Source organism: the organism of the source record quoted next, unplaced genomic scaffold (genome assembly GCF_019419815.1).
Source record: "Pyrus x bretschneideri cultivar Hongxiangsu unplaced genomic scaffold, Pyrus_bretschneideri_v1 Contig14, whole genome shotgun sequence".
In the NCBI taxonomy this organism is placed as follows: Eukaryota; Viridiplantae; Streptophyta; class Magnoliopsida; order Rosales; family Rosaceae; genus Pyrus; species Pyrus x bretschneideri.
This window is the reverse complement of record NW_025999435.1, coordinates 2,431,085-2,457,009: the sequence shown is the minus strand read 5'-3', so window position 1 is coordinate 2,457,009 and position 25,925 is coordinate 2,431,085. Positions and strand designations below refer to the sequence as shown.

The following is a 25,925-nucleotide window of genomic DNA, read 5'->3' as shown; positions in this document are numbered from 1 at the left end:
AGTGATCATTGACTAAAACGACGTGTTAGTGAGCGTGATGTACCTTTTTAGTAGTTCACGAAACGTTTATCAAACGAGTTCTAAGAAAACCATAAAAGCACTGGTTGAAACAACCAAACAAATCAGTTTGTAAACAAAGCCATTATCAATCGACTCTGAAAAACGGAGTCCAAACCCCAAATTGTATTTGTTTGTACTAAAAGGTAGAAGAAATGCGCACAACATATCAAAAGTAATCATATCGTAACTTTAATTTACAATCTATCGAAAAGAAACCATTCGTCCTATTAAATTGATCAAACTTTGTACATCACCGCCGATTTCTTTGGCCGAGTTTCAGTTTTTGTTGGCCTTACCCCTGCATCAATCATGGAAGTAGAAACACTTGTTACATGAGCATTTGGTATTTTCTTTCAGAGAATATGCAATCAAGCGTCTGAGGATCGTTCATGTTACAGAGAGTACCTTGAGCAATTTTTTTGGTCAACATACCTTTTAGCATTATGCTTGTAAGACTTCTACTTCTTGGATTCACTCTAGAAAAACTTGAATCCTATCACCAATTGTGTCATTAAAATCTAGCAGCAGCTTCCCTCCCATTTCATCAGTTGCCTCGTTTAGCAGTTGTTTGATGTTCACACCCCCGAGAGCTGTTGGAAAAACATGTGGAGTTTTAATTACACTACAAGGGACTACCGGTCTGGAGCAATTACCTATTTCAGTAAGTTTGGAGAGAACATGAATAATACCTGGAACTATATTTGTGATTCCATCCAAGAATCCAGCCTGTAAAAATTTATAACCAAAACATGAAAGCAGGTTGTCGTAAGTCTGAAATAACATGACTAACATGTAAATGACGAAGATATACAATCATATCAAAGACGATCCCAGATGAAGAGACAGACGAAATGAAGTGAATTTCACATGCTCAAGTGTTTTTTTTCCTTCTTTCATGAATACTCATAACAGCATTGCGACCATGCTGTCTCGCTCCAGTAACTGCCTGGTCACATATTTAGCACAATACCATCTGTGAAATGGTAACTCTCTAATCATATTGTAACATAAGGTGAATCTCTGCTGATATATCACCATCTGTTCACGAAATTTTTGGGAGGGTATTATTTTCGGAACTCTTTAACACTATCTGTTTACCAATTCTTTCCTTGCGAACCTATCATCACAACACCGTAGGGATTTCTAACAATTAAGAATGAAGACAAACTTAGGATTTTCAATAAGGTTGGTGGGGCACCTATTCCAAGAGTTTTACAATCTTTTCTCCTGGATAACAGTGGAAGCACTGTGAATGGAATGCTATGCCCATAAAGAATAGAAGACTTACAGGAATCCGAACATCAAGTCTCTCAAAGCCATCCCTTCCAGTTATTTTGACCCTCAACGTCCGAGACCAGATCCCAGAAAATGGACCCCTGGAACCATCTGCATCATAGTTATTGTACACGTCAGGTGTTATAACTTCAACAACGGGATCTTGAGGATTCTGATCTTTCTGCTCTCCACCATCTCTAGCAGTCCTTTGGAGACTGTATACACTACTGGTCACTGGAAAATAACCTTCATGTATAAGCACTATGAAACGAAAATGCTCATCTATATCTATAAAATTTTGGTTGGTACACAAAAAATTGAATGGAAACAAGTTGAAATTTATCTTGCATAGAGCCATTTGTCCTTTTACAGTATTCAGATGTAACCCAATTTGTTATGTTAGTCCAATTTTAACCCAGTTTTGATAAAAGTAATCAACTTTCATCAAAATGGGGGGAAAGACGGTAGAGGCCATTTGATAACAAATTATCATCAGGGTAAGCAATAATGACATATCTACAACTCATGTGACTATACAAGTTACTCACATCTTTCTGGAGATAGCTGACTGCTGCTGGTAGAATACTGTTTTTCTTCTTCATAATAACTGTTGAAACCTAGAATCTCCTTAAGCTCTTCGAAGGATGGCATGCTTCCAGGAGGAGGGATGCGGCCTCCTTTGAGACCAGCCAGTGCTACCTGCAATTGATATATATAAGTTCCTTCCTTAAATAGTATTCTAAATTAATGAATCCTAGGCAAGTAACACTTCTAAAAAGTGTAGGGAAACACAATGTTTGCTTTAACTTAGATTGTTGACAGAATGGTGAAAATTCCCTTGATATTCTTAGGGATTGTAACAAAAAAAAGGGTAAATCCAACATTATATTGTAAAAAGTTTCTTTTCTATTCAATTTTCAGGAACTACGAGTTTACAATGAGAAATGTCTTTGTTGGCTGCTGATGTGTTTTCGGTTCTGATTCTTGAATCATATCATTAACTCATGCAATAGCGGAGAGATCAATAGTCATAACTATATCAAATCTTTTACAGCAGCATAATTATAGGGTGTTAAGATAAATGACCTTTTCTCTTCATGCTGAACTTTATTTAAAAGAAAAAGGTGTAGGCACGCTACCTGCATTGCTTGAATAGATACCCCAATCAAGGAAAGCGGATAAGCCACAATTTTATACCCAACATCCTCAAGTTCAAGTGGATTGAGTATTGGCGTTTTGCCTCCTCCTTCAAGCATATTAGCCTGATAGAACATGGAGATTCATCAATCACACCAAATTATTCTCCATTTTCAACAATGCCTCTGACTCTGAAGTTACAAATTGAGCCACATGATTCTTAGATTATCAATTGACATACCATGATATGCATATATCACATATATCCATCTCCATGCAGTGCAACATATATAGAACTAAATGCTGTTTCTAGTACCATAAATGGAAAAGACCTCTACAAAGAACTCTCGTTCATGCTATAGGCAATATCTCATACAATACCTGTGTGGCACTTAACCATACTATCTGCACAAAAAATGTTCAATTACGTTCTGCTATTAAAAATAATAATAAATAGAGTCGTAGACCAAAAAGAGTAATGAAAGTGGCCGTAGTCAGATATTCACTGCCAAACCAGAAATTTCAACCACAGTAGTATCACAACTCGTGAACATGTGGCATCCCATCAGTTTTGAGTTTTGACACCATATAAACAACTAATAAACAGAAATCAAAGACCAAAGAATAAGTATACTAGGAAGCAGAGTGACACCTTAGTACACAACCATCAAATTCTACATCTTTCATACGCATAAAGCACCAGGCGACTGATATCCTTCTACTTACATGAGGGCTCCAGTCAGAACATAACTCAGAGTCTTTGTCAAATTACATGTTATGAAATATAACTTGGATTCATTAAACAAAAGCTGTAACTTTTTGTTTTTATTAACAAAGAAAATTTTCAATTATAGATATAATTGAGGTTTATATTCTGCAAATTTTAAGGGTTTACTATACCATTACTGAGGACAGTTTCTGACTTCACCAACAAAATACAACCTACTACAAACAGCTTATCCTCAGATGAACTCAGGATCATGCACAAGAATAACTAATCTACGGCTAGACATATTGCGTATACAAATGTAGAAAAAGAAACGTGACGAAATCCAAGTCTTTGACAAATGTAATGTACCATTTTTGGAACTAAGGGAGATATCCCACAGAAAGCCTTCATCTCTTCTTTAGAAGCAAGTGCGTCAATGAAAAGAACATCTGCACCAGCATCAGCAAATGCCCTTGACCTCCAGAGTGCTTCATCCAAAGACACTGCTTGACGAGAATCAGTTCTTGCTACAATGACAATGTCAGAGCTGCTCTCTTTCCGAGCATCAACAGCTGCTCTTATCCGCATTACAGCCTCCTCTCTTGACACCACTTTCCTTCCTTGCGTATGACCACAAGCTTTTGGAGAGACCTAAAGACGACAGTTTTGTCAGTGATAATTGTCTCAAACAGGGACAAGAATGAATTTATAATACCTAGCAAAATAAGTAAAAAGCTAGTCAATTACAAATTTAAGCAAATGGTGATAAGGTGTTTCAAATAGATCAAACCAACCACAAAGAAATACGAAGTAACATACTTCGCATACCAATATGAAATCACATCATGTAGACCAATGGGAATCAAACACATGTTTTTTGTCATTCCGACCATCAAGTTACCCTGTCTCGTAGAGGACACCGATTCCATAAAAGATCTCTTGGACAATCAACAGTTTCAATATTTTAAACCTAATATTATGCTTGTAATGCTTCTCTAAAGATTAACTGAGGAAACAAAAAGGAATGTACGAGGAAGAAACTATTTTATAAAAAAAAATTCCTACTTAGTTGGACCAAAGTTTTAGTATAACTTATAGATAGATACGAGATACTGTTTATTCATTTTAACCCGGCCACTTGAGTAAAGTAATAAAAATAAAAGCTTTACACTTGCTTTTCAACAAAAGATTCAATTTTCTATTCTGTTAGCAGAATTCTAATCCAATTTCTTTGATGGACAGTAGGGTTTTATTCTTTGTAAATATCCACTATAAGGAAAATAAATAAATCAGGCTTAAGAAGACAAAAAATCAGTAACTATAAAATCTTTGGGTAGACATGACTATAAACGTAGGATTGGGAAACATGAAGAAATTTCCATAAAAAGAAGCAAACCCAATTTAAACCTTAATTACTCTCCAATCTACTCCCACCTCCTCCCTATCCCAAAGTTCCTTGCCAGTTCCACCATTGGTTAATTTAAAAAAGTAACAGCAACAGTTATTGAGAGTGAGAGAGAGAGAGAGAGAGAGATGATGAAGAAAACAGGAAATATTCATGGATGCAAAAGTTCAATTCAATAGTATAACTATAACCTGATCTTCAAGCAAAATCCCAGCAAAACCAGCTTTAATGTATCCCTTGACAGTTCTCTTCACATTCATTGCATTCCCATATCCATTATCACCGTCACCAATAACAGGAATTGACACAGCTTGGGTAATTTGTTGCCCCTGATCCACCATTTCTCCATAGGATATAAAACCTGTATCTGGCAACGCTAATCTAGCAGCTGATATTGAAAATCCTAATGGAAGAACAAATGGCATTAATAAGCTTGCTTTAGTGTTTGATACACTTAGGCAAGAAGATATACCAGAAAAACGACAAAGGGATGCAGTAACACAACCGCAATCACATGCACTACATTTTTTATAAAGAGCATACAAACATAAAAACAAGAACATCCACAGGGAACAAATTGCTATCCACGTATTGCACAACAGATAATTACCAAATATCTAGAATAGATAACATCTTAAGAAACAACAGTCTGTAAACTCACACGAATAACGAAATATGACTTATGATTTTTATGTTTGAAATACTTTAGAATCTTACCATTTTTCTTCTTTGATTAAACAACTTTCATTTCAATTTCTTCATGTTAGCTGGATCGATGTAATACTACTCGGTTCACCAATGCTGAAAATTTTTCATTTCAATATACCTTGCAACTCCACCCTCCCAAACCTTTTACAAGTAATGGTATCAATAACAACGAGTATATACAATCAAGACAACTCCCAGAGTCTCACAAGAAACATGTCAAGCCAAACCCACATCAAAAACTGCTTCAAACTAAAGTCACTACTATCAAACGATGTAATTATGTCAACATCTACAAGAAAGGAAGAAGACCCACATCAACAAACTGAATAAATAAATAAAACATCATATACCACTAGTGAAGCAGCACTGAAAGCCAGCTCTTTCCACAAGCTTGGCACTCAGAGCATCAAAGCAAGCAGGGGCCTGGACAACCCCCGGCAACTCCAGAATCCGGCGGAGCTCTTTGGCCGGAGACTCGGGGGCCATTTCTCTGTCTCCTCCGGAGTAAGCTGCGATGGTTTGGAGGGCCGCCCCTTTGGCAGTGAAAGTGGTGTGTTTGAACTTGTGGGGCAGTGAAAGTGGTCGCTGTTGATTGAACTGGAGGGCTGACGATGACCCAAATGGGAGATTTGAAGATGTGGTGGTGGGATTGAAAGAGGAGGAGGAATTGTGGGTAAGAAGAGAGACGGTGCTGCTGCAGTTTCTGCTACGCAACACCTGATGCAGCAGATTCATTTCAATGGCTTGTGGCTGTGTCTCTGTGCGTGTTCAAAGTTATCAAAGGCGTTATAAATTATGACGACACACACTCATTGTTTAGAGCAACTTGTATGTTACGGAGAGGCTATTACTAACGTCTGATTATCAATGATCAAAGAATACGGGAAGATAAACTAACACGTATTTTTGTATTATTGATATGAAATATCATCGTAAAAATATACTTGGATCATACTAATTCTTGTATTAAGGTGACGTCCTATTATCAATGATAGAAGAACGCAAAGAGATAAACTAACACATATTATTGTATTATGGTTATCAAATATTACTGAGAGTACTTGTGTCATACTAATCCATTATCCATGTATGCGTAGTGGCAATGTTCACGTCACATTTTAGCAAGAAGGAAGTAGAGCAAAACCTCTCGGTAATATTCTATAAAGGAATAAACACGACCCCACACTGTAATCATTGTTTTTTTTCCTTTAAAAGGAAGACAACTGGTGGCAAGCCACGATTATCCACTTCTTTCAGGGCCAAAAAGGCAGAGAGGCTATGGGAAATTTTATTTTGTTTATGGCAACAGTCAAGCAGACTCACCAGCTTAGAGCATTGAACTCTGGAACTTCCACATTTTTTTTGTTTATTGGGGCACCGCAGTCTACGCCCTTACGACTGAATAAAAGTACACGGTATAATTGTTAATAAGTACAAAAATATGTAATATCACAAATAAAAGTTTACGATGAACTAAAATATTTTTGTAAAGTTTTTTGGAACAACGCTTTAGTTTTTAAAGTTGTCGTCTTTTGGTTTGCAGGTATGTAATACTTTGTCAACATAGATGCCACCTTGTTGAAGTCAAAATGTCAATTAAACTTTTGGTGATGTTATTGTTAGTTGATGAAAATTTATGATTTTGAAGTTGCAGTGGTTGAATGTTGATCGAGTAACTGGTGATATTAAAAGTTTTCATCTCAAATTATCCTTAAAATTGGCCTATTTCGGGCGAGTTGAAAACCCAGAAAAGCGGGAGGAATCCACGAGTTCTTCAAAACCCAGTGACCAATTTCCGGAAACATGCAGCTTCAAGTCCTCTTACTCATCGTCCTCTTCACAAGCTCTCCTTATCCTCGTGAAGCAACTGTTATTTTTAGGTTCGACGCGTAGGAGGAATTCCGGTCGTAACCAGACTGGGGGCGATTAATGCAACTCTTGAAGGCTTCTGGAGCAACACTTGCTCCCCAAGCTCAAGATCACAAGAACGAGGAGAGGTCGACCGGAAAATCAAGGGAACCGGGGAAGTTTTAGCTTCCAAATACTTTGATGTACGAGCAGGAATGACCAAACCGACAAGAAATCGAGTTTTTTTTTTTTTCTTTTCGGGCAAAGGTTGATGTTGTGACTAGGAATTCAATTTGAATTATTCCAAAATCTTATTCTACATCTCTTAACTGAACAAAGGGAACTCCAAAAGGATACCGGCTACTAAAACTGGCTAAACCGATGCCGCCCTGCGATAATGTTACCCGAGATTAAGTATACAGGGATCTCTAGTTCAACTCGAATGGAAAAATAAAGAGAGAGTATCTTGCCGGCAAGAATGATGAAACAGCATTGGTCCTGCATTCTACTCTCCGACAGTCAACCCAAACCCGAATTTGTAGTCTTTCTTTCTGTGATCAATCTGCGAGGCGTATATTTTAGTACTTGTCAAGAGAGAACTGGCAAAGCAGGGTTTCGTTAACTGATAAGAAAAAGAAAACGTTGCTAAATCCTCACCTCTGCAGAAAGAACAAAATTAAGACCCATATTTAGTCGCTCTTCCAAAAATGCAGCTACGGTGCCATTGGAATCAATCTTTCCTCTAAGACGGCACTGCAACAATTAAAAAAAAAAATTAGTCAGGAAGAGCGGGCAATACTTACAAATTCATATCTAAGAAACCACTATTCGAAAGAAAAAGAGAAATAACCCAATCTGTTAAGGCTTCCAGGTTCTAGATGAATAGGAAGTGATTATGGTTTACGGTCGACAAGGCAGTGTATAGTGAGTTTTACATGCATGGACTGCATATGTACATAAAAAAATTATGTAGCCAGACAGAATCTGAATCGGGGATCAAGGTCTGCATAGAATCAACAGGCCATAATGTCTGAGAAATCATGCTTCATGAAATTGTTCACCGAATAGGTGGTCACATCCTCCAACAGCAATCAGATACCACTGGTTGTGTAATCGTACCATACTATGCATATAGTAAGACCACAACATACAAACTAAGAAGAAGAAAAAGAGAACGTCTATTTATTTCAATGAAATATTTGAACATTAACAATTCGAAAGCTACCTGTCGAAGAATGTAATCATAACCAAAACTAGCTGTGACATCTCTTGACATGTAGTTGTACATGAAATCTGATGCGAGAGAAACCTATAAGGAAGAAACACTATAAGAAAGAGCTCGGATAAATCATGAAAAAAAAACTGCAGAAAGATACTCCAACAACATAAAAAGTTAAATATGTTCAACCATATATCAACTTTGCTCACCTTATCAGAAACCTTTTGTACATAGCTAAGAGCAACCATACCAGTGCTAGCGACTTGCCCTGTGGCAACCTGGGGGTGCAAAGACAAGTTGGATTAAGGTTTGGTTCACATAACAGTTACTCGAGTCAAAATCTCCTATTAAAACAATCAGCCAGGAAGTATATAACAAAATCCTGTGGAATATGTTCTGGAGCTGCTCAGTCGTACAACAGTTGGAATACTCCTACTTAGGTTCATTTAGTATAGGTTCACCTTCCAAGGTTCTACAGCTTGGGCTTTAAAATCTTATGACCCTAAATCACCTTTGTTAATAGAAAAGGCCTCACTGGAGATGGACATTGGTTACTCCCATGGAAAAATGTTGGCCATGTGCCCTTAACAACTAATAAAGCAGCTAAGAAGCTGAAATCCATTTATAAGATTCATGAAGTACCAAAGATGATTATGAAGACCAATTAGTAATATTTGGTCTCAAGTTGTTTTGTAATTCTTTGCTTTCTGTTTTGTTTTGAATTTTCCTCCAAGAATTAGGGTGTTGCTGCAATTTTGAGTTTTTTTTTTTTTTTTTCTTTCAGGAGTGGACTACTTGTTTTTTATCCATGTGGCACAAATTTTGTGGGGCCTGCAAGGTCCACATGAGGAGATAACAGTCAAACTAACAGAAGTTAAGACAGATGTATGACATTGGTACGTGAGACATTGTATGAAATTAAAAAAATTGAAAGACGTATGAAATTGAAATTGGACAAAAAGTTGAAAAAAGAGGGAGAAAGGGGGGGGGGGGGGGGGGGAAATGTGATTTACCCAAAATCAAAAATAAAATTATTAAGGTCTCAAGCAAATGCAAATCGAAAATGTGTGGAATATGAGGTAAGCAATATATATAACTTTTTAGGGGTGTGCTATCCACACACCCCTTGTCAATTTCTGTCTGTTGATCTTTTTCATTTCATCCGATCTCACGGCCAAAAATTAAAAGGATGTGTGAAAAGTAAAAAGGGGTGTGTAGATATCACACCCCACTTTTTATTCTACTTCAACCTCAATGCTTTTCCCATATGGACAGCCAGACCCTGTGGTACTCAAAAGTTTGAACTAAAGTGTAATGCTGATTTGAACTACATGAAAATATTAGCATTAGTTTTAATGTGCGGGATATTTGCCGCTTTTCGTCTAGAATAGAGACCATGAGGCTGCAACATGGACATCCTACTATTACTTGACAACTAGTTAGTTTCCCTTATTTAATATTACCAATTATTTCAGCATATCATTGTTTTAACCAACTCTTACGACCTTAAGAGTTTTATAAAATTAATTTTGAAAACTAACATTGCAATCAAAATGAGCTACAACTCTTCCTTCTTTATTCCCTTTAGTTAACTGCATACATTGAACTTAACAAAATCAACTTTAAATCTGAAAAATGAAAAAATTTTCATGATGTTTTATAGCTTTACCTAAACAATTGTGGCATTCATCTAAAACAAAGAAGGTATTTGGAAAAAGAAACAATAGTGAGAAAGCATGCAGTTAACTACCGATATACATTTTAGATATATGAATCTTGATGCATGCCCCTTCTGGAGCCAGAATGTAACAAATTAATATCTTATTTGCAATATAAGAATTAATGAGTAAACAACAGTGGGAATCAATGAAAGCATTATGTCGCATATTCAGGAAGTTATAATTTAAGGGTTCAAGAAGTATACCATCTTTTCTGTGTTATACCGAGCAGCATAGCCAATACCAGACTTCCGATGCTGACCAGCCCAGAACACTTCACCGCCCAAAGCGAGATGGGGGGTCACACTCTGAAAATTAATAAGCACTCAAAAGATTGGTGAAATGCACTAGGTAAATCAATAAAAAATCCCACTTTCAAACTTTCACAGAGAGAAGAAGATGTGCCATTGGCATGAAGGCAACAAAATATGCTTATCACTAAGAATTTAAATGGAACAATCAATTACAGAGAAAAACAATCCAGAATACATAATAACTGCCAGTATAAATCCTAATACGTGCCACGACCAATTGGAAGATGACAAATTTTTAGTCAATACTGTAATTATCTTATATACTTACGTTTATTGCTCCAATTACCTTTGGTTCATGCTCAAATTAAAATCAAAGTGCTTTAATGGCTAAAAGGTTTTGGCAAAATCTTAGGGAACTATTATTGGCGCACTAAAAAGTCATCCTGCACTTGAAGTGCAATGTCTCCCTTGGATTGCAGGATGACCTTTTTGGAGTGCCAATAACAGCTTCCACATCTTAATAGATTTATAGAAATGATAAAAGCTGGGAAAACGAAAGAAAATGATAAATAAAAGCAAGTAAACAAGCAGTTATTAATAATTGGCAAAAAAACATGGTCATCACCATGGTTAAATATGGTCAGGGGAAGAACAAGAAAATCTTACTGGGTTAAATATGGTAATCAAATACCAGCGTTGATCTCCAACATGATTACATTAATACAGATTTTTACATTTCTGCCTTTTTGTATTAAGTGCTTTCCCAAAACGTTGTGAAATACACAATCCATATAAACTATATATATAAGAAACTTTTTTCTTCCTTGACAGGTGACAACAAAAAAACATATCAAATAGCAATTACATGAAACAAAACAAAACAAACAAACCTATCAAATAGCAAAATTACATAAAAACAAACCTATCAAATAGCAAATTACAGCAGCTTTGCCAATTAACACAGATTTACAAGAAAAAAAACTCTTCAGACTCCAAAGATACAGAAGCCCAGAAGGAGAACAAAAAATGGACCCTCTTACATTAAGGAAACCTTGTAGAATCCATTTGGCAATAATTAATATATATAGATTAGCCAACAATAAGTAAGCTATCATGATATGAAACTTTACCTTTGTCATAAGCTAATGAAACGGTTAAACACAGAATATGCTGTCCAATATTTTACCTGAATGTAGTTTGCTCCAAACAGTGCACCATTTCCTAGTTGAAACTGTGACCTGTAATCTTTTCCCTGTGCAGAGGAAGTCAATGTTGGGCATAAGTACAAAAAAATGATTCGAAAATTAATTACAAAGTGGTTAGCTCAAAATACATAACAAAAATCAATAACTGTGTTATCCTTTTGGGTTCCAGTTGTTGAAAAAATTAGGAAAAAAAATATAGATGGGAGGAGGGGAGTCTAAATCTCTTCTTCCAAAGCTCTTGTTCTTAATCTCTAAAGCAGATCAAGATCAATCCAATCGATCCTAACAGCCTATACATAATATCGTGGTTTTTTTTTTCAATACAGTGGACAAGGAGTCCAAATTGAAGCCAAAACACCACAGACCTACTTTACTATAAAACTTCATTAAGAAACAATTAAGACACAAATGCCTTACAATCTAGAACAGTACAAACGGAACATCCCCTAAATTCCACAGAAACAGATGACCAAATCAAAGCCCAAAACCTAACTCTAGACTAGCAGGTCATTCCCAAACCCCTACATACTCCTCGACTTGCCAGCACAATAAATTCTCAAGGGGCTTTAGCCTTATTCCCATCACCAAAAGGTAAATTCTCAAAGGGCTTTACTTTAGCCTTGTTCCCATCACCAAAAGGCTTATCACTTACCAGTGGATGCGTAACCACCCGACTCACTGACCTCCGTGCATAAATTCTACCATAATGTAGAGATATTGGAAAATGCACAGATATATAATCTGAACACCTCCCCCTGCTTATACAAAATGCACCAATGAGGCGAAAATTGAAATACACCAATTTGCTTGTCTTTGTATCAAATTGCACATGTTAGCCCTACCATGAGCAAAATCCACGCAAGAAGCTTCCCCTTCATGGTGGTAGAAATTCTAGAACTGTGTCAAAGTGAAACGTAAGTTTCAAATAAGACATACAAGTAGGATGCTGAAGACTCCAGCTTCAAACTTCTTGAAATCTGCTCATTTCAGTACTACCTCATTTAAGCACCTCCTAAATGTCTACAACCAAAATCCCAATTCACCCGAATCAAATGAAGCCAGTAAATGGTTCCATTATGGTACCTGGACATCAATAACAGTAAACAACCAAGAAGGCAAGCTTTAAAAAAACATCTCCCACCCCAACTCTCATTCTATCCACTCTACAAATTACCAGACAACAACAATATAAAAACTTATTCGACCCAATAAGCAACCATGAAACAATTTTTGAACCAACCAACTAGCAAGCCGTATTACTGATTAATTTTCAAGAGTGAAAAGGGCATTGATGAAAGTTACAAGGTTAACTTTGTCAATCACAGAAGAAATAATTAAAGAGGGCAACTGCTTCCAGCATAAGATGTTTCTTAGCTATTGGAAAAGCTACAACTTAGAGCTTCTCCACAAACAGTTCTTAGCTTGATTTGATACAATTGTCTCATTTCTATGACACATAAAGCATTTTTAACTTTTGCATGAACCTAACATGAAGTTTCATTTCAAGTGCTGTGAAGCGACATAGGTAAACAAAGAAAAGCGCCTTTACAACAGCAAAACTCTTACATTGCTGAAAAGGTTGTGCCAAACAAGTACTTAGAATTAAAATAGCCATATGAAAGTTCTTTCATGATCACTGCCATGAGAGAAGTTTAACCTCGTCTTGGTAGCAACACCATTATATAAAAGAAAATTAACTGAAAGATATTTCAAAGTCAGCACCATACCTTGTAATCAAAATTGACCATGCCATGCGACATGTGAGGCTCGTTGGTAAGCTGGAAAGAAGCACAGAAAAGTTAACTAACTAACTTAGACATTACAGATTGTCTGCACCAACTTTGCTAATAAAAAAGGGGATAAAGCGCTTCAACAGTCTTCCAAATCACCTGAGAATTGGCCTTCAAAGTAAGATTCTCAGATAAATCACACTTTACTCTTGCATTAAGCCTCCCATCAGTCATGATTCTCCCAAAAAGCATCAACTGCATGTTACCATATGTTTAAATGAGAGTTTAAATTCATATTGCCACAGAAAAGTATGCCAAAAAGATCAATTTCATACGACAGTTAGTTACCTTTGGATCTATAAAGTTGGCACCAAACTCATAGTGAGCAGTGGGAATTTTAATAGTTTCGGGAGATTGTGAAGGAACCTCGGTAGGTCCCATGAACACGCTGATTGTTGGTTGGCAAAGGAGTGTTACAATTCAGATCAGTATCGAAATAATAAGAATTAAACATAATGATGATGGGTGAATTGAAAGTCTGATCAGACCTGTGACTGAGTGAGAACCTCTGATTGAGTCCTTTGGTGAAATCAAAGCGCATCCCCTCAAACAGTTCCGGCTTTAAAGACACTGCATACACATACAAAATAATCTCGCCTTAGACTCTGGCACTCAAAGTGCACTTCTTTCCTTTCCAAGTAAACCCAAAAATAAAATGTCATTCCCTTTGATTTCTAAAATCGGGTAGCGCAACATGAGCCACCACAATGGTAGCTAAAAGACGTAATACGTTTGTATTTCTCCAATAATTCATAATTCAAATATAAGTTATATAACAGATTAATTCACAATAAAACTTTCATGAATTACATGTAAAAGAAAAACCCAGAAGAGCAAATGTTTAAACTTTAAATATTAACAAGAATAAACACAAATCTCCATAATTTGCACATCAAAAAACAAAGCAAGATAAACTAGAAAGATAATGAAATATGAAAATAATGGAGGAAGAGCGAGAGCGAGAACGAGAGAGAGAGAGAGAGAGAGAGAGAGAGAGAGAGAGAGAGAGACTGACTGAGAGCTTCACGGTGGATCTCCTCATAGGGAATAGGGCAAGGAAGATTCAAGTAATCCACTTTCTCATCCTCCTTCGGCTTCGGAATAGTATCAGCCGCGGCGGTTGGAGGAGGAGGAGGAACAAGGCCCGCCATTGCTTGTGCTCTGCCTTCCGTCGGCAACAATACTCGGAGAGAAGAAGAATGGCTCTCGAGGATTCCGATCAAATCAGAACGAGAAGCCTGCAACTGGAGGGTTTCGAGTGGCAAAACCTCCAAAGTCTAAAACCCTAGTGAGAGAGAGAAGCGGGTGTTTTGGGTTGAGGAACAAATGGGCCGTTGGTGGCTGCCTTTTTGGGTAAAAAAATAGGAACGCAGTAAAAAATAATGGGGCTGATTGCTATGGTAAATTTGGTATAAAAGTAACTAACTCTATTGGCATAAGAGGATCTCCAGCTTTTTTTTTTTTTTTTTTTTTTTTTTTAACAAACGAAATTATTTACATTAAAGGTAAATAAGTGGGCTTAACCTCACATTGGGCTAGTAAAAATATGGTTCAAATTCACCTTTGACAATAATCGAACATAAGACCTCTCACTTACAAATGAAAATAAATACAACTAGACCATAATACTAACTGACAAAATGACAAAGGTGACAGGAAAACAAATAATATTATCTACATGGGGTGGGGGAGTGGGCTAAGTCTCACAATGGGCTAGTAATAATGCAGTTTATATTTATATTTGGAGATAATCCAACCTTATAAGTGAAAAAAAAATATCACTAATTGTAGTACTAAGTGGTTGCTTTTCGTTTTTGGTTTTTTAATGAAAATAATTTAAAGGGCACATTTTTTGTGTTGCCCCAGGCTTCAAAAATCTCAATACCGTCCCTGCCAATTGAGCCAAAGTTTAGAGCACTTGCACTCTTAAAAAGCTGCTAGGCAATAGTCAATTTAACCTCCTAAGTGAATAATAAATGCTAAAGTCCATCTTCATTCCTAAACTGAATAACCTAGGCTATTAGTGTTAAAATATTGTTATTATTTTATTTATAAAACTATAAAAAAATATTTTTAATTTCGGATAATAAAAAAAAAATTGATTGAAAGTATTTGAAAATAATGAAATATGATATAAAGTGGAAGAACATACTTAAGTATTTATATGAAATTTTTTATAAAACATAAAATATTTATTTTTTGTATTTTTAATTAATTATTTATAACTTTTAATCGTGCTTTCGTCATATTGACGTCAACCTTGTGCCACATGGTCTAGGCCCTGGGGTAGTTGATTTTTGCCTAGGTGAGCAACTGAGCTACTTAGGGCCAAGTGAATTGGAAACGGTTAGAGAGGTTTTTTCTGAACAACCGATAGTATATATACTAAGGGAGTAGGAAGCGGGTTAAGCCTTCCGATAAGCTTGTTATAATAATGTGCTTCAAATACCTTTAACGAGAATCAAACCTAAAACCTCTCTTACAAGTAAAAAAGAATAGTACTAAGTGATATGTTAGAGGAGTTTTAGGGGATGAGATTTAATTCACTATCCTTTAGGAGATTGGTGCCTTTGTTGCACTGAACTAGTTTTATAGATTAAACTAGACTGACTTAACTTGGATCAAGCAGTATTAAAATTGTGAAACTTTCGTGGTGTCGGATTAGGACTAAATTTTGATTTTTTAAATTTAATTATAAAAACTAAATTTCACATTCTGATCTAAATAATTAAATTTAGTTCCCTTCCAAATTCTTTTTTTCTTTTACTTTTTAAATTGATGAACTTCAAGATAATCATGGTAATTCTAATATATTACAAAAAAAAAAAATAATAATTAAGTTCATCAATTTCTCTTCTTCACGCCTCTCCATCTCTCTTCATCTGCCATAGCTTTGCTAATCCCATCATCATCCCAATTATGAAAACAAATAGTTGCAGACCTGTTTTCTCCTACCAATCTGCAGATTCGAAGCAAGCCACGACGCCCACCCTCCTCCTCCACCCACGATTTAGCAACCGCGATTCCTCTTCTTCCAGCATTCTCTTCGAAGCACCCAATTCTCCCAATTCCCATATAGAGAGAGGGGGGATACTTGTTCTGGATAAAGCTCACTCAATGATCGATGGCTTTGATGAAGTCGTAGTAAGAGGAGGCGTAGTGAGAGAAAGTGAGAGAAGGCGGCGTAGTGAGGTTCTTAGCAATACCTTGCTCGGGACTAATTTAGGCGACTTAGCGAGGTCCGAAGTTCACGAGTCTAATCCATTTAACTTAGTCCTAGCCATACCAAACATGGATTGTTAGTCCTAGTTGGTCCAGAGTCCGGGCTAATCCCATTTAACTTAGTCTCTTGTCATACCAAACATAGGTTATTAGTTCTAGCTAGTCCAATCCTAGCTAAGGAGGCCAAACAAACTGAGGTCCTAAACAGTGTAAAACCCTAGTCCAATTTAGTATTTATCTACTTTCACAAGAACAAAAAAATATATTATTTGTTACGTAATACTACAGTTTAGTGATTTTTTTTTTACTTGCAAGTAAGATGTTTTAAGTTTGATCCTCGTCAATGATGAACTTGAACCACATTATTACTAGTTTATTATAATGATAAGCTCACTCACTCTCCTTAGTATAGATAATATCGTTTGTTCAGAAAAAAAAAATAAAAATAAAAAAACCTTATCTAAATTATCGTCATCACCACATCTATTTCTCATAAGGATTTCCTATCAATTACTACCACGACAATCGGAACTAATTTCACTTAAAATCATATAATATGCATCCCAATCCCGAACAAAAATGGGAACAGACTTTCGTATCGTGCGCTCCAAGCCGTAGTGGACGAGAGAAATTCATCCCCGTTCGTTGGTCGTTGGTTAGGAAAATTGACCAAAAAAATCATGTCAGAAAATAAGACTGAAAACGGCGCAAAAAAAAAAAAAAAAAAAAAAGAAGGAAAAAAGAGAAAGTAATTGACTAACGCTGGGACATGACTTTTCAACAAATGGCCGGTCCTTGTGCTGGCAACTGTTTAAGAGTGCAGAATACTTCTTAGTATTTTAATTTTCCTACATTTTACTCATTTTCCTGATTGCAATCTCTTTCTCTCTCTCACCGGAAACCATGGCTGCTCCGATGAAGTTTGTATTCGGGCTGCTAACCTTTGTCACTGTCGGAATGATCATAGGTAAAATCAAACCATCGAAGCAATTTCTGTTGTCTTGATTATATACATGCATATACATTTGATTGATTTGTGCATATGTGGATTCTGCGATTACCCAGAAAACTGTAGGAGTTTGGTCCTATGTTAGTACTTTCGATTTTCCCGTGTTTTTCGGGAACCAAACGAAAGCTCCTGTCTGGGTTTGATCTTGGTATTGGATACTTTAAGGTTTGTAATCAAACAAGTCTTCGGATTCATAATTTTACCAGCTCCGTCAGAAGCTTCCTTTGACTTGGATTCTTAGGGCAAATCGTAATGGCTCCTGGCCAAAAATGGTTTTCAAATTATAGTCAATGCTAGCATAAACCGAGCTTAGCGGCGTTCTAAGATTCATACAGCTGGCCCCACTTTGTGGGATAAGGCTTGGTTTGTTGTTGTTGTAAGTCAATACTAGCATAGTATTCGATGTAATATTTTTGAGTGAAAAATGCTTATATATTTGGTTGAGATTTATCGGATTACCCTAGCTCTGGAGTTGCTTGGGATGTGCTGCATTGATTGCTGGCTACGCGTGCCGGAAAGTATGGTATTACATAGTAGTAGCACTAAATTTGTAGAGGTATGTGTGTCTAATATGTTGGTGTCATAGTTTTGCTAAAAGAAACTCCCATTTCGGACACAGAGGGTTTAGAAGTAAGAAAGAAATGAAAGAATTTACATAAAGAAAGATTTGATATCCTTCTTCTAAACAGGAATTTGCAATAGCAGGGAGACATGTGGGCCACTGGCACCACACCATATCCTAGTACTACGAATTATGCAGAACACAGAGATGCCGTCTGGGGAATTTTCCGGCCTTTTTATTATCAACTATCTTCATTGTGTCTTTTGACAACCTCTACCTTCTATTTGCTCTGCGTTGTATTGTATTGTATTGTATAATATGCTAAGTTTAGTTTGCTATAAGCTAAGCATTTGAAGATCATCAGCACATGAATCCTTTCACTACAATGATGTTAAATTGATTGTGCTACTCTGTTTTCAATAAACAAGCATTCTACTGAATTCCTTTTTTGTTTAACTCACAGGTGCTTTGCTTCAATTGGCATTTATACGAAGATTAGAAGACTCATATGGTATCTTTTAGTTCTTTATTCTTATACAAATATATTTTCTTGTAATTCCCCGTCTTCCTTGCATGTTAAATTCATGGTTGTGATTTTGTTATGCCTTTTTGATGTATCCTTCTTCTACACTAAGTAGAAGACGTTTTGTGACACAGCCATTTGGTGAAGCTCTTACTATGTATATGTTAGAAATTCTTGGTTCCTTTTTTCTTTCCCGCTTTGCCTACTATAATCTGGATCAAGATTTTTGGTCAGATTAACATGGATCAGATTGAAAGTGTCTTTTTGACAGAATAGTGTGAATCCCTTTTCATCTAGTTATATCATTTTTCTTTGCAAAACAAAATTGTCAAGCTGGGACAACCATTACTAAGAGTTGATGCATTGGGTTGTGGATTAGTGATGCAACTCTTAATGCAGTTAAGCCATGAAATTATGGATAGATTTTAAATAAATAAAAAAAGCAATGCAACTAAAGGAGATTCGGGATAATTAAGGCTATCAGATTTTTACTGATTGACAGGTGCTCCTTGGAATCAAACTACAGCATTTACAGATATAGGCACGTTAGATTTTGTGTGAAACATGTTATCTCATTCAATCTGTAGTTCTTGACAGTCCATGGTGATTCTAGATCTAGTCATAAAAGTGACCAGCTGAGATCCTACAAGAGTATAACACTAGGTTTCGTATAAAGTTCCTCAGAGGCTTTGATTGAGGGAAACGAAAAATGTTTGCAGAAATTTTGGCATCTGTAGTTTATTCCCTTATAAAAAATATTTGACTTTTGGTTCTAATAATTTGAGTGTTTGTCTTGCATGGTTTATTCTGTCTCTAAATGTTTCTTTTTCCACCTTTGTTATGCTCATATTTCTCAGTTAAGGTATGTATCGTTGGAATTATTTCATCAATTAAATGTTTTATGGTTTTTCTCTTCTTTGGTCCATTGGACACCAATGGAACTGATATGTTTAGTTGCATAATTCTTGCAATCTTGTATTTTTAAAGCCTGTTTATTGTTGATTAAATTATTATCTAGAACAATTTCTTTGTATTGCTTTATTGTAAGTTATGTCATATTTATTTTACGGTTGTTTGCAAGTGGATATCATGCTTATTGTATCGTTAATGTGTTAGATGATTTTTGCTTTAAAATTTGGTCTTTTGTAGGCTCTGAGTTTCCATCTCCTAGAAAAGTGCGTAGAAGTCTAAATGATGGTTATCGTCAGTTGCCCGGAGGTTGGTATGGTTCTTATCATGTTTAGTTTGGTAGATAGACCACATTTGTTGCTTAAGTTACAAATATTTTTTTTAATCTAATTTGCTTTCCTCTGTTTTGAATTCTCAGGTGCTCATTGGAGCAATGATAAAGAAGCAGAAATTTTACGCCTGGGATATGTATGTTTGCAAGTTTAGCTTTAATTTTTTTATTCAAGTACTTGAGATAATCCCTGCCTGCTGGAAAAGAAGATTAAAAGTAAATATCATGCATCATTTGACGTACAGGACAATGAAAATTGGACATTTGAGTACCTTCAATTCATAATTGGGGGTAGTATGTGTGATATGCATATGACACACTTAGTGCAATCTATGTCTTAAAATAATTCGTTGTTGCTTAGGTCTATTAGGTCTGAACCTTCTAGTCATAGTCTACCGCCTGGAGTTGTACGGTGCTGTAATGATTTGTGCACGTAGAAGTGAGTATTGGTATTTAATCCAATGACAGGGTGTTGGACAAAGTTTCTGAAACAATCTAGATACAAGTACAGCTATATCTGTTATTGCAGGCAGTAATGTAGTCCAAAAAATCTTGTACAATTGTAGGTTAGTAAGGTTAATGATATTAGTAGCTTTTAAACTAGTGTCGACACCGGTTGATGGGTCTGTCATGTTTTCCAGTACCTAGAATGTTGTAGTTAACCACTTTCCCTGTGTTAATTCCCTATCTGCGTATGTCTTCAGTTTCTTATCGCAAGAAAAATAAAGGCATAACACATCTGTGTATTTCTTCAGTTTCCTATTGCAAGAAAAATAAAGGCAGAACACATCTGAGATGCATCTCTATCTCAACATGAAGCCAGACTAATATACCTCATTATAATTTCTAGCAAATAGAATTTGATTTTTCTTTTCTTATTCTCTCAATGTAGGTCAAACCTGAAGTAATCAGCTGGGAGCCTCGAATAATTGTACTTCATAAGTTCTTGAGCATGGAGGTATGCTTATATCTTATAACAGAATTGCCTCTATTCGTGTGGCATGATGTTTCTTAACTCTTACAATATTCTACCATGCCCAAGTACATGGGATGCATTAAGTTGGACCCACAAGTCAATGAAGTTCACTTAAATGAAAATACTGATTAGAACCTTTGTTGTTAGCAACCATAAGGGTCTCGTATCCACTTTCGTTCTGCAGTAAAAGAGAACACTCCACCATTTAAGTTCTAACTATTTGTAATTTTTTGTTGGACATGTGATTACCGTAATTATTTTTAAGGGTAGCTTTTCTGTAATTGTTTGCAGGAGTAACTAACTGTAATTGTCTATAGTGAAAACTGGAATTGTTTTCAGGGTTACCCAACAATAATTGTTTGGTGAGAATATGCAAGTAGTGTTTACAGTAATGGTGTAATAGGGTCATTGTGTAAGTCTGTAATCGTGCAAGTTTGTAATCGTGCAATTGTGTAATTGTTTAAGTCTGTATTTTATTTTTGAAAGGGACTGTACTAACTTAAAATGATCTTTACTAACCTTTAAAAAAACACTAACTTAAAGTGAATTGGACAAAATAATAATAATAATAAAAGAAATTTAAAATTATTTTCATTGTAGTTTGGAGGTGGGCTACATTGGATTTCAAAATATTATTTAAAACAAAAAAGTACGCTTCTTTGAAGCTCAGCAGGAAACGTACTTGGATGTAATTGTGTTGGCTCGTGATTCTGTGCGTGTCAAATTGTTGGCGGGGGAAGATAAAAAAAAGAACAGAACCGGGTAGTAAAGACATAATGAAGTAATGAAAAGGGGGGTAATGATTAATGACCCCAAAAAGTATTAGTACCATAGTTAGAATTCCCAAGTTCTGATAGAATTTTCGGTAATTGCTTATTAGTCTTAAGCTGTCAATTGCTGGCTGATCTATGTTGTTTGGTAGCACATTAAATTTGACTTCTGGTGCAATTATGAGGTTCTTGCATTATTATTGAGCAGCTTTGGTTTTTTCTTCTAAAAAGAAGCTCCTTTATATAGTTAATTGAAAGTGAAAGTTTTTATGGCCATTTCAGGAATGTGACTACCTTAGAACTCTTGCCTCCCCTCGCCTTCAAGTCTCCACTGTAGTGGACGTAAGAACAGGAAAGGTACGCAGGATGCCCTACGAATTATCATACACCTCGGTATCAGATAACTCTCTATCTTAGGGCATGACTTCACTCAATTTCACGGGCTTACTTGTTAGTCTTTTTTCCAGTTTTATGCATGCTTTATTAGAATAGCCACAACTTTACTATTTTGGATAGAAAAGGACAATGCTTTGATATAGTTACGTACAATTGACTTCTGTATGATATCTTTCTGTTTATCTATTCAATAAAATGTGTTATTTGGATAGAGAACCTGATGAAAATGTCATTACTTTTCATCAACAAGATAGCAGAGTGATCTCTAAATTTCTTATGGAATCTTTTGTATATCAAACTATAATCGAATACACAGACATACATATATATATATATATTATTGTTTGATATTCTTCCTGTTCATTTAAGTGCATAATTGATCATATTATGTACCATTTTTTCAGGGAATAAAGAGTAATGTTCGCACAAGTTCTGGTATGTTCTTGAGTCCCGAAGAGAAAAAGTACCCGATGATACAGGTTAATTTTTGTTTTAAGTTCAGCTCTCTTCCATTTGGCATTCAGATTCATATTTATAATTTTATACTTCAGAAGATACTAAATGTTATTTTTGTTTTCTTAAAGGTTCCAAGTTCAGGGTGTTTATTCATTATTTGATTTGAATATTTTGTTTATCATTGTTGGTCTGTAGGCTAGTTTTAAATTCATACCTTCATCCTGTGAATAATATACAAATCTCATTTCTTATTGGAAAAGCATCCAAATTGCGATCTTCTTTTGTGTGTTCGTTTTATCTTTTTCAAATTCACCGACTACAGCATACACGCTTATTCATTTGTGATGTATGTAGAACGTACAATGATGTTATGACGAGGAAGTTTTAAGCATTAAGATGGAAATTAAATTTAGTCATTTTTGCGTTGTTCAAAATGGAGGCAGTTAAAAAAAATCTTGTTGAATGTAAAGGAATGCTATCACAAGCTCTTAATTTTTTAATCTTGATAGTCGGTTCTAATTTCTAAATGGATGCATAAGGCCTTACATAATTTGTTCCAGGAGCGTTTCTCTTGGTATCCAAGAGCCCTTTTTGTACCAAAGTGGCGACTATTTAACATGACCATACAACAATGAGCAATTGACAAGAAATCCAGAGGTTTCTGTGTACATATGATATCTGGGCCTCATTCTTTGAGGAGTACCAGTGAGTTCTTGGGATGAAGATATGGAAGTTGTTGTTTTATATGATTGATCTGCCAAAAACTTGAACAATTCGTATGAATAACATCCACAGCCTCTGCCCGCCAACACATATTACTTGGGAAACCCTCCATATGTGTCAGGCATTTGTTTCCTTGTGTGCATATGTGTGTGTGTGTGAAGTATCTGTGATGTCCACTTTTCAGCATTTAGGTCACCATTGTTCTTTGTGGTAAAGCAGAAAACAGAACTCCATCTAACTGTCCTCTTTTTCTATTTCGTCATTAGGCAATTGAAAAGCGTATTGCTGTGTTTTCTCAAGTGCCAATAGAAAATGGGGAGCTCATTCAAGTTTTAAGGTGGGTATAAGATGTGGTAAGTTTGATGAAAATGTTGAGCAATATATTTAGTAACAAGACTAACATCTGGAGCAGCACAGGTACGAAAAGGATCAGTATTACAAGCCTCACCATGACTACTTCTCTGACACTGTAAGTTTCTTTACCCTGCATTTGTAAGAATTAGTATCCCGTAATTGCTGCCAATCCTTCAATTTTTTAATGTTACAACATTAGGAATCTAAATATTCGTTGATTTTTTGCTGACAGTTTAACTTGAAACGTGGTGGTCAGCGAGTAGCAACAATTCTGATGTATTTGAGTGATAATGTTGAGGGCGGAGAAACCATTTTCCCTATGGTAATCTATCTTTTGATTTGATGCTATATTTTGATGTTATCTTCGATAGGTATAGATTTTGATGCTAAAATTACAAGGGCTAAAAGAGGCAAATATACTTGCTACAATTATTTGGGAGTACTGGAACATGGTTTGGAGGGGAGAACAGGGTACGGTGCTGTGTGCACCAAGGTGTTCACTTTGCTTATGAATTGTTTATTCAGGGCATTTTATCAAGCATCTTTCTGGAAAGAGAAGTTTACTGTACCTGACATTGTTACTTTTATTTTTTTATATTACATCAGGGACTTAAAAACGTGGGATTTAAGTATATAATTATGCAAATCATTAGTTGTCTTTCGATCTATTTCTTTTGTAGTCTGTCTTTCTACCGTCAGTTTTGCACGTAATGCATGTAGAATATCGCATTGCCAATCTATGTTTTAACTTGTGTGGAATTTCAGGCTAGTTCAGGTAAATGTACCTGCGGTGGAAGAGCTGTCACAGGTTTGTCTGTGAAGCCAACTAAAGGGGATGCAGTACTTTTTTGGAGCATGGTAAGGTTCCTTAATTTCTTATACTATTTTCCGGGTGTGCCTTCGGTCCCTTGACCATTTTTAAGATATGTAAAATTCTATGTTTGCATTGCTGAAAACGAAATGATAGTTTGCCTTTAGTACAGTTGTGAAATGCAATTTCGAAGTTTCTAGCTTTCTAACAGAGTCTGGCCTCTTATCCATGTGAATTTTATTTTACCTGCGTCTTTCAGAATCTTGAAGGAAAGAGGATCCGACGAGCATACATGGAGGGTGTGAGGTACTATCCGGGGAAAAGTGGTCGGCTACAAAATGGATGAGGCAAAAACGTACCTCTTAGATTGTAAGAAGTTTGGAGATTTTACTAGGGGGTTTACAACATGTGTAGCTTAGTGATCCTGTAGTGTTTAGGTACAGCAGATTCCGAAACCAAGATGAACATGAAGCATATCAGCTCGTCGGAAATGTGATACATCGACAGCAGCATCATACAGCCTCAGCGTAGGTAGTGGTGGTATTACCCATCAGAATCTAATAGTTGAGTTGAACCCTCTCTGTATCGATCTTAGAAAGCGAAAAATGTGACTTATGATGTCGAATACCTGCTGCAGAAAAGAGCTCTGACGATAATCTGTGTTGTTGAGTTACCAAATAAAGTACTTTTATGAAAATCTTCTTTTGCCTTTTATTTATTTTGTATGCATGAGACATGTATGGCATGACATTTAGGATTTGTTTGGAAAGTGTTTTTAAAATGACTGAAATTGCTTTTGGTGAAAGTGTTTTTGGGTTCCAAAAGCATTTTAGTGCTTCATGCAAGCAACATTAGTTATGTGCTTCTTGCATGAAGCACTTCAAATACTTTTTCAAGATTCATTTGCATTTTTACTAAGAATTGGTTCCAAAACCATTCTCATTAAAAGCGCTTTCAAACATTTTAAAAATACTTCCAAACGATTCTTTATATTTACAGTTCTCAGTAGGGTGGCCTTTCATCTTCTGCTGGAATGTCAAGGAATTTTGGTTTCCCAAAAAATGGATGAAACATATATTCCTTATCTCAAGCAAAGGAAAATTAATTCCATACTTAAATAGAGCTAAAGAGAAATATTGAGACAAAAGTAGGCATTTTCTTGGCAGATTATACAAGGTCTCACCGGGCGTGTCAAAAATATGTTGAAGTCTCAAAATCCGTTTGCCAAGGACCTCGAGACTTATTTCAATACAATTGTGGATCGATAAGGGTACGCGTTTAGGTCGAGGGTTATGGTGTTTTGTCTTTCAAACAAGTGTTGTTCGGGATGGAACATGAGATTTAGTGATTAGTATGGTGAGAATAGATGAAAAATTGCATCTCAAACAAATTAATAAGTAATGGAGATCTAAATGATTACTACTCCTATATTAAACTATGAATATTCTTATTGAATTAAATTTATGCTACATATATCGAGGGAAGTTTTTTTTTATTTTTTTATTTTTAAGTACCCTTTCACTTATATAATGATACATTGTGTACCATTGCGTAT

General features: G+C 35.9%; 3 protein-coding genes across 7 annotated transcripts; 1 reads left to right on the top strand and 2 right to left on the bottom strand.

The window, feature by feature from the left end:
* Positions 1-122: 122 nt before the first annotated feature.
* Positions 123-6,107, bottom strand: LOC103932064 (2,3-dimethylmalate lyase). 2 transcript variants are annotated; one of them, XM_009341614.3, is made up of 9 exons: positions 5,645-6,107; positions 4,778-4,989; positions 3,551-3,832; positions 2,475-2,597; positions 1,884-2,034; positions 1,349-1,446; positions 750-786; positions 493-650; positions 123-358 (listed from the first exon to the last, which is right to left on the bottom strand). In XM_009341614.3, exons 1-8 carry the CDS (start codon positions 6,027-6,029, stop codon positions 532-534), a joined length of 1,407 nt encoding a protein of 468 aa, XP_009339889.2. In that variant the 5' UTR covers positions 6,030-6,107; the 3' UTR covers positions 123-358; positions 493-531. The 2 variants fall into 2 exon arrangements, with proteins under 2 accessions (XP_009339889.2, XP_009339888.2); XM_009341613.3 differs by having other exon boundaries at positions 1,349-1,569; positions 5,645-6,105.
* A 1,303-nt stretch (positions 6,108-7,410) lies between these two features.
* Positions 7,411-14,603, bottom strand: LOC103932065 (mitochondrial import receptor subunit TOM40-1). Of its 2 annotated transcripts, XM_048579734.1 has the most exons (12): positions 14,344-14,603; positions 13,817-13,898; positions 13,617-13,716; positions 13,428-13,523; positions 13,266-13,316; positions 11,520-11,585; positions 10,286-10,387; positions 8,571-8,639; positions 8,368-8,451; positions 7,800-7,895; positions 7,613-7,704; positions 7,411-7,531 (listed from the first exon to the last, which is right to left on the bottom strand). In XM_048579734.1, the coding sequence occupies exons 1-11, from the start codon at positions 14,477-14,479 to the stop codon at positions 7,648-7,650; spliced, it is 939 nt and encodes a 312-aa protein (XP_048435691.1). In that variant the 5' UTR covers positions 14,480-14,603; the 3' UTR covers positions 7,411-7,531; positions 7,613-7,647. The 2 variants fall into 2 exon arrangements, with proteins under 2 accessions (XP_048435691.1, XP_009339890.1); XM_009341615.3 differs by having other exon boundaries at positions 7,411-7,704.
* Positions 14,604-17,311: 2,708 nt separating this feature from the next.
* On the top strand, positions 17,312-25,084 carry LOC103932066 (prolyl 4-hydroxylase 1). Of its 3 annotated transcripts, none has more exons than XM_048579733.1 (12): positions 17,312-17,517; positions 18,585-18,632; positions 19,794-19,862; positions 19,972-20,021; positions 20,777-20,842; positions 21,913-21,987; positions 22,431-22,505; positions 23,472-23,542; positions 23,623-23,674; positions 23,792-23,881; positions 24,325-24,422; positions 24,640-25,084. In XM_048579733.1, the coding sequence occupies exons 1-12, from the start codon at positions 17,454-17,456 to the stop codon at positions 24,734-24,736; spliced, it is 855 nt and encodes a 284-aa protein (XP_048435690.1). In that variant the 5' UTR covers positions 17,312-17,453; the 3' UTR covers positions 24,737-25,084. The 3 variants fall into 3 exon arrangements, with proteins under 3 accessions (XP_048435690.1, XP_009339891.2, XP_048435689.1); XM_009341616.3 differs by having other exon boundaries at positions 17,324-17,517; positions 24,325-24,417; positions 24,630-25,084; XM_048579732.1 differs by having other exon boundaries at positions 17,404-17,517; positions 19,794-19,866; positions 24,325-24,417; positions 24,630-25,084.
* Positions 25,085-25,925: the final 841 nt, after the last annotated feature.

What these genes read in the sequence shown, in the direction of transcription:
- LOC103932066 (XM_048579733.1), top strand. Translation starts at nt 17,454, where the DNA reads ATGGCTGCTCCGATGAAGTTTGTATTCGGGCTGCTAACCTTTGTCACT. An exon ending in TTATCGTCAGTTGCCCGGAG is followed by an intron (nt 19,863 to 19,971) that starts GTTGGTATGGTT and finishes TTGAATTCTCAG; the next exon opens with GTGCTCATTGGAGCAATGAT. An exon ending in CTTTTTTGGAGCATGGTAAG is followed by an intron (nt 24,423 to 24,639) that starts GTTCCTTAATTT and finishes AGAATCTTGAAG; the next exon opens with GAAAGAGGATCCGACGAGCA.
- LOC103932064 (XM_009341613.3), bottom strand. Translation starts at nt 6,029, where the DNA reads ATGAATCTGCTGCATCAGGTGTTGCGTAGCAGAAACTGCAGCAGCACC. An exon ending in TCAGTGCTGCTTCACTAGTG is followed by an intron (nt 4,990 to 5,644) that starts GTATATGATGTT and finishes TTCTTCCATTAG; the next exon opens with GATTTTCAATATCAGCTGCT. An exon ending in CTCCCTTAGTTCCAAAAATG is followed by an intron (nt 2,598 to 3,550) that starts GTACATTACATT and finishes ATGTTCTATCAG; the next exon opens with GCTAATATGCTTGAAGGAGG.
- LOC103932065 (XM_009341615.3), bottom strand. Translation starts at nt 14,479, where the DNA reads ATGGCGGGCCTTGTTCCTCCTCCTCCTCCAACCGCCGCGGCTGATACT. An exon ending in TTGGAGCAAACTACATTCAG is followed by an intron (nt 10,388 to 11,519) that starts GTAAAATATTGG and finishes ATTAATTTTCAG; the next exon opens with AGTGTGACCCCCCATCTCGC. An exon ending in GGTATAACACAGAAAAGATG is followed by an intron (nt 8,640 to 10,285) that starts GTATACTTCTTG and finishes TTGCACCCCCAG; the next exon opens with GTTGCCACAGGGCAAGTCGC.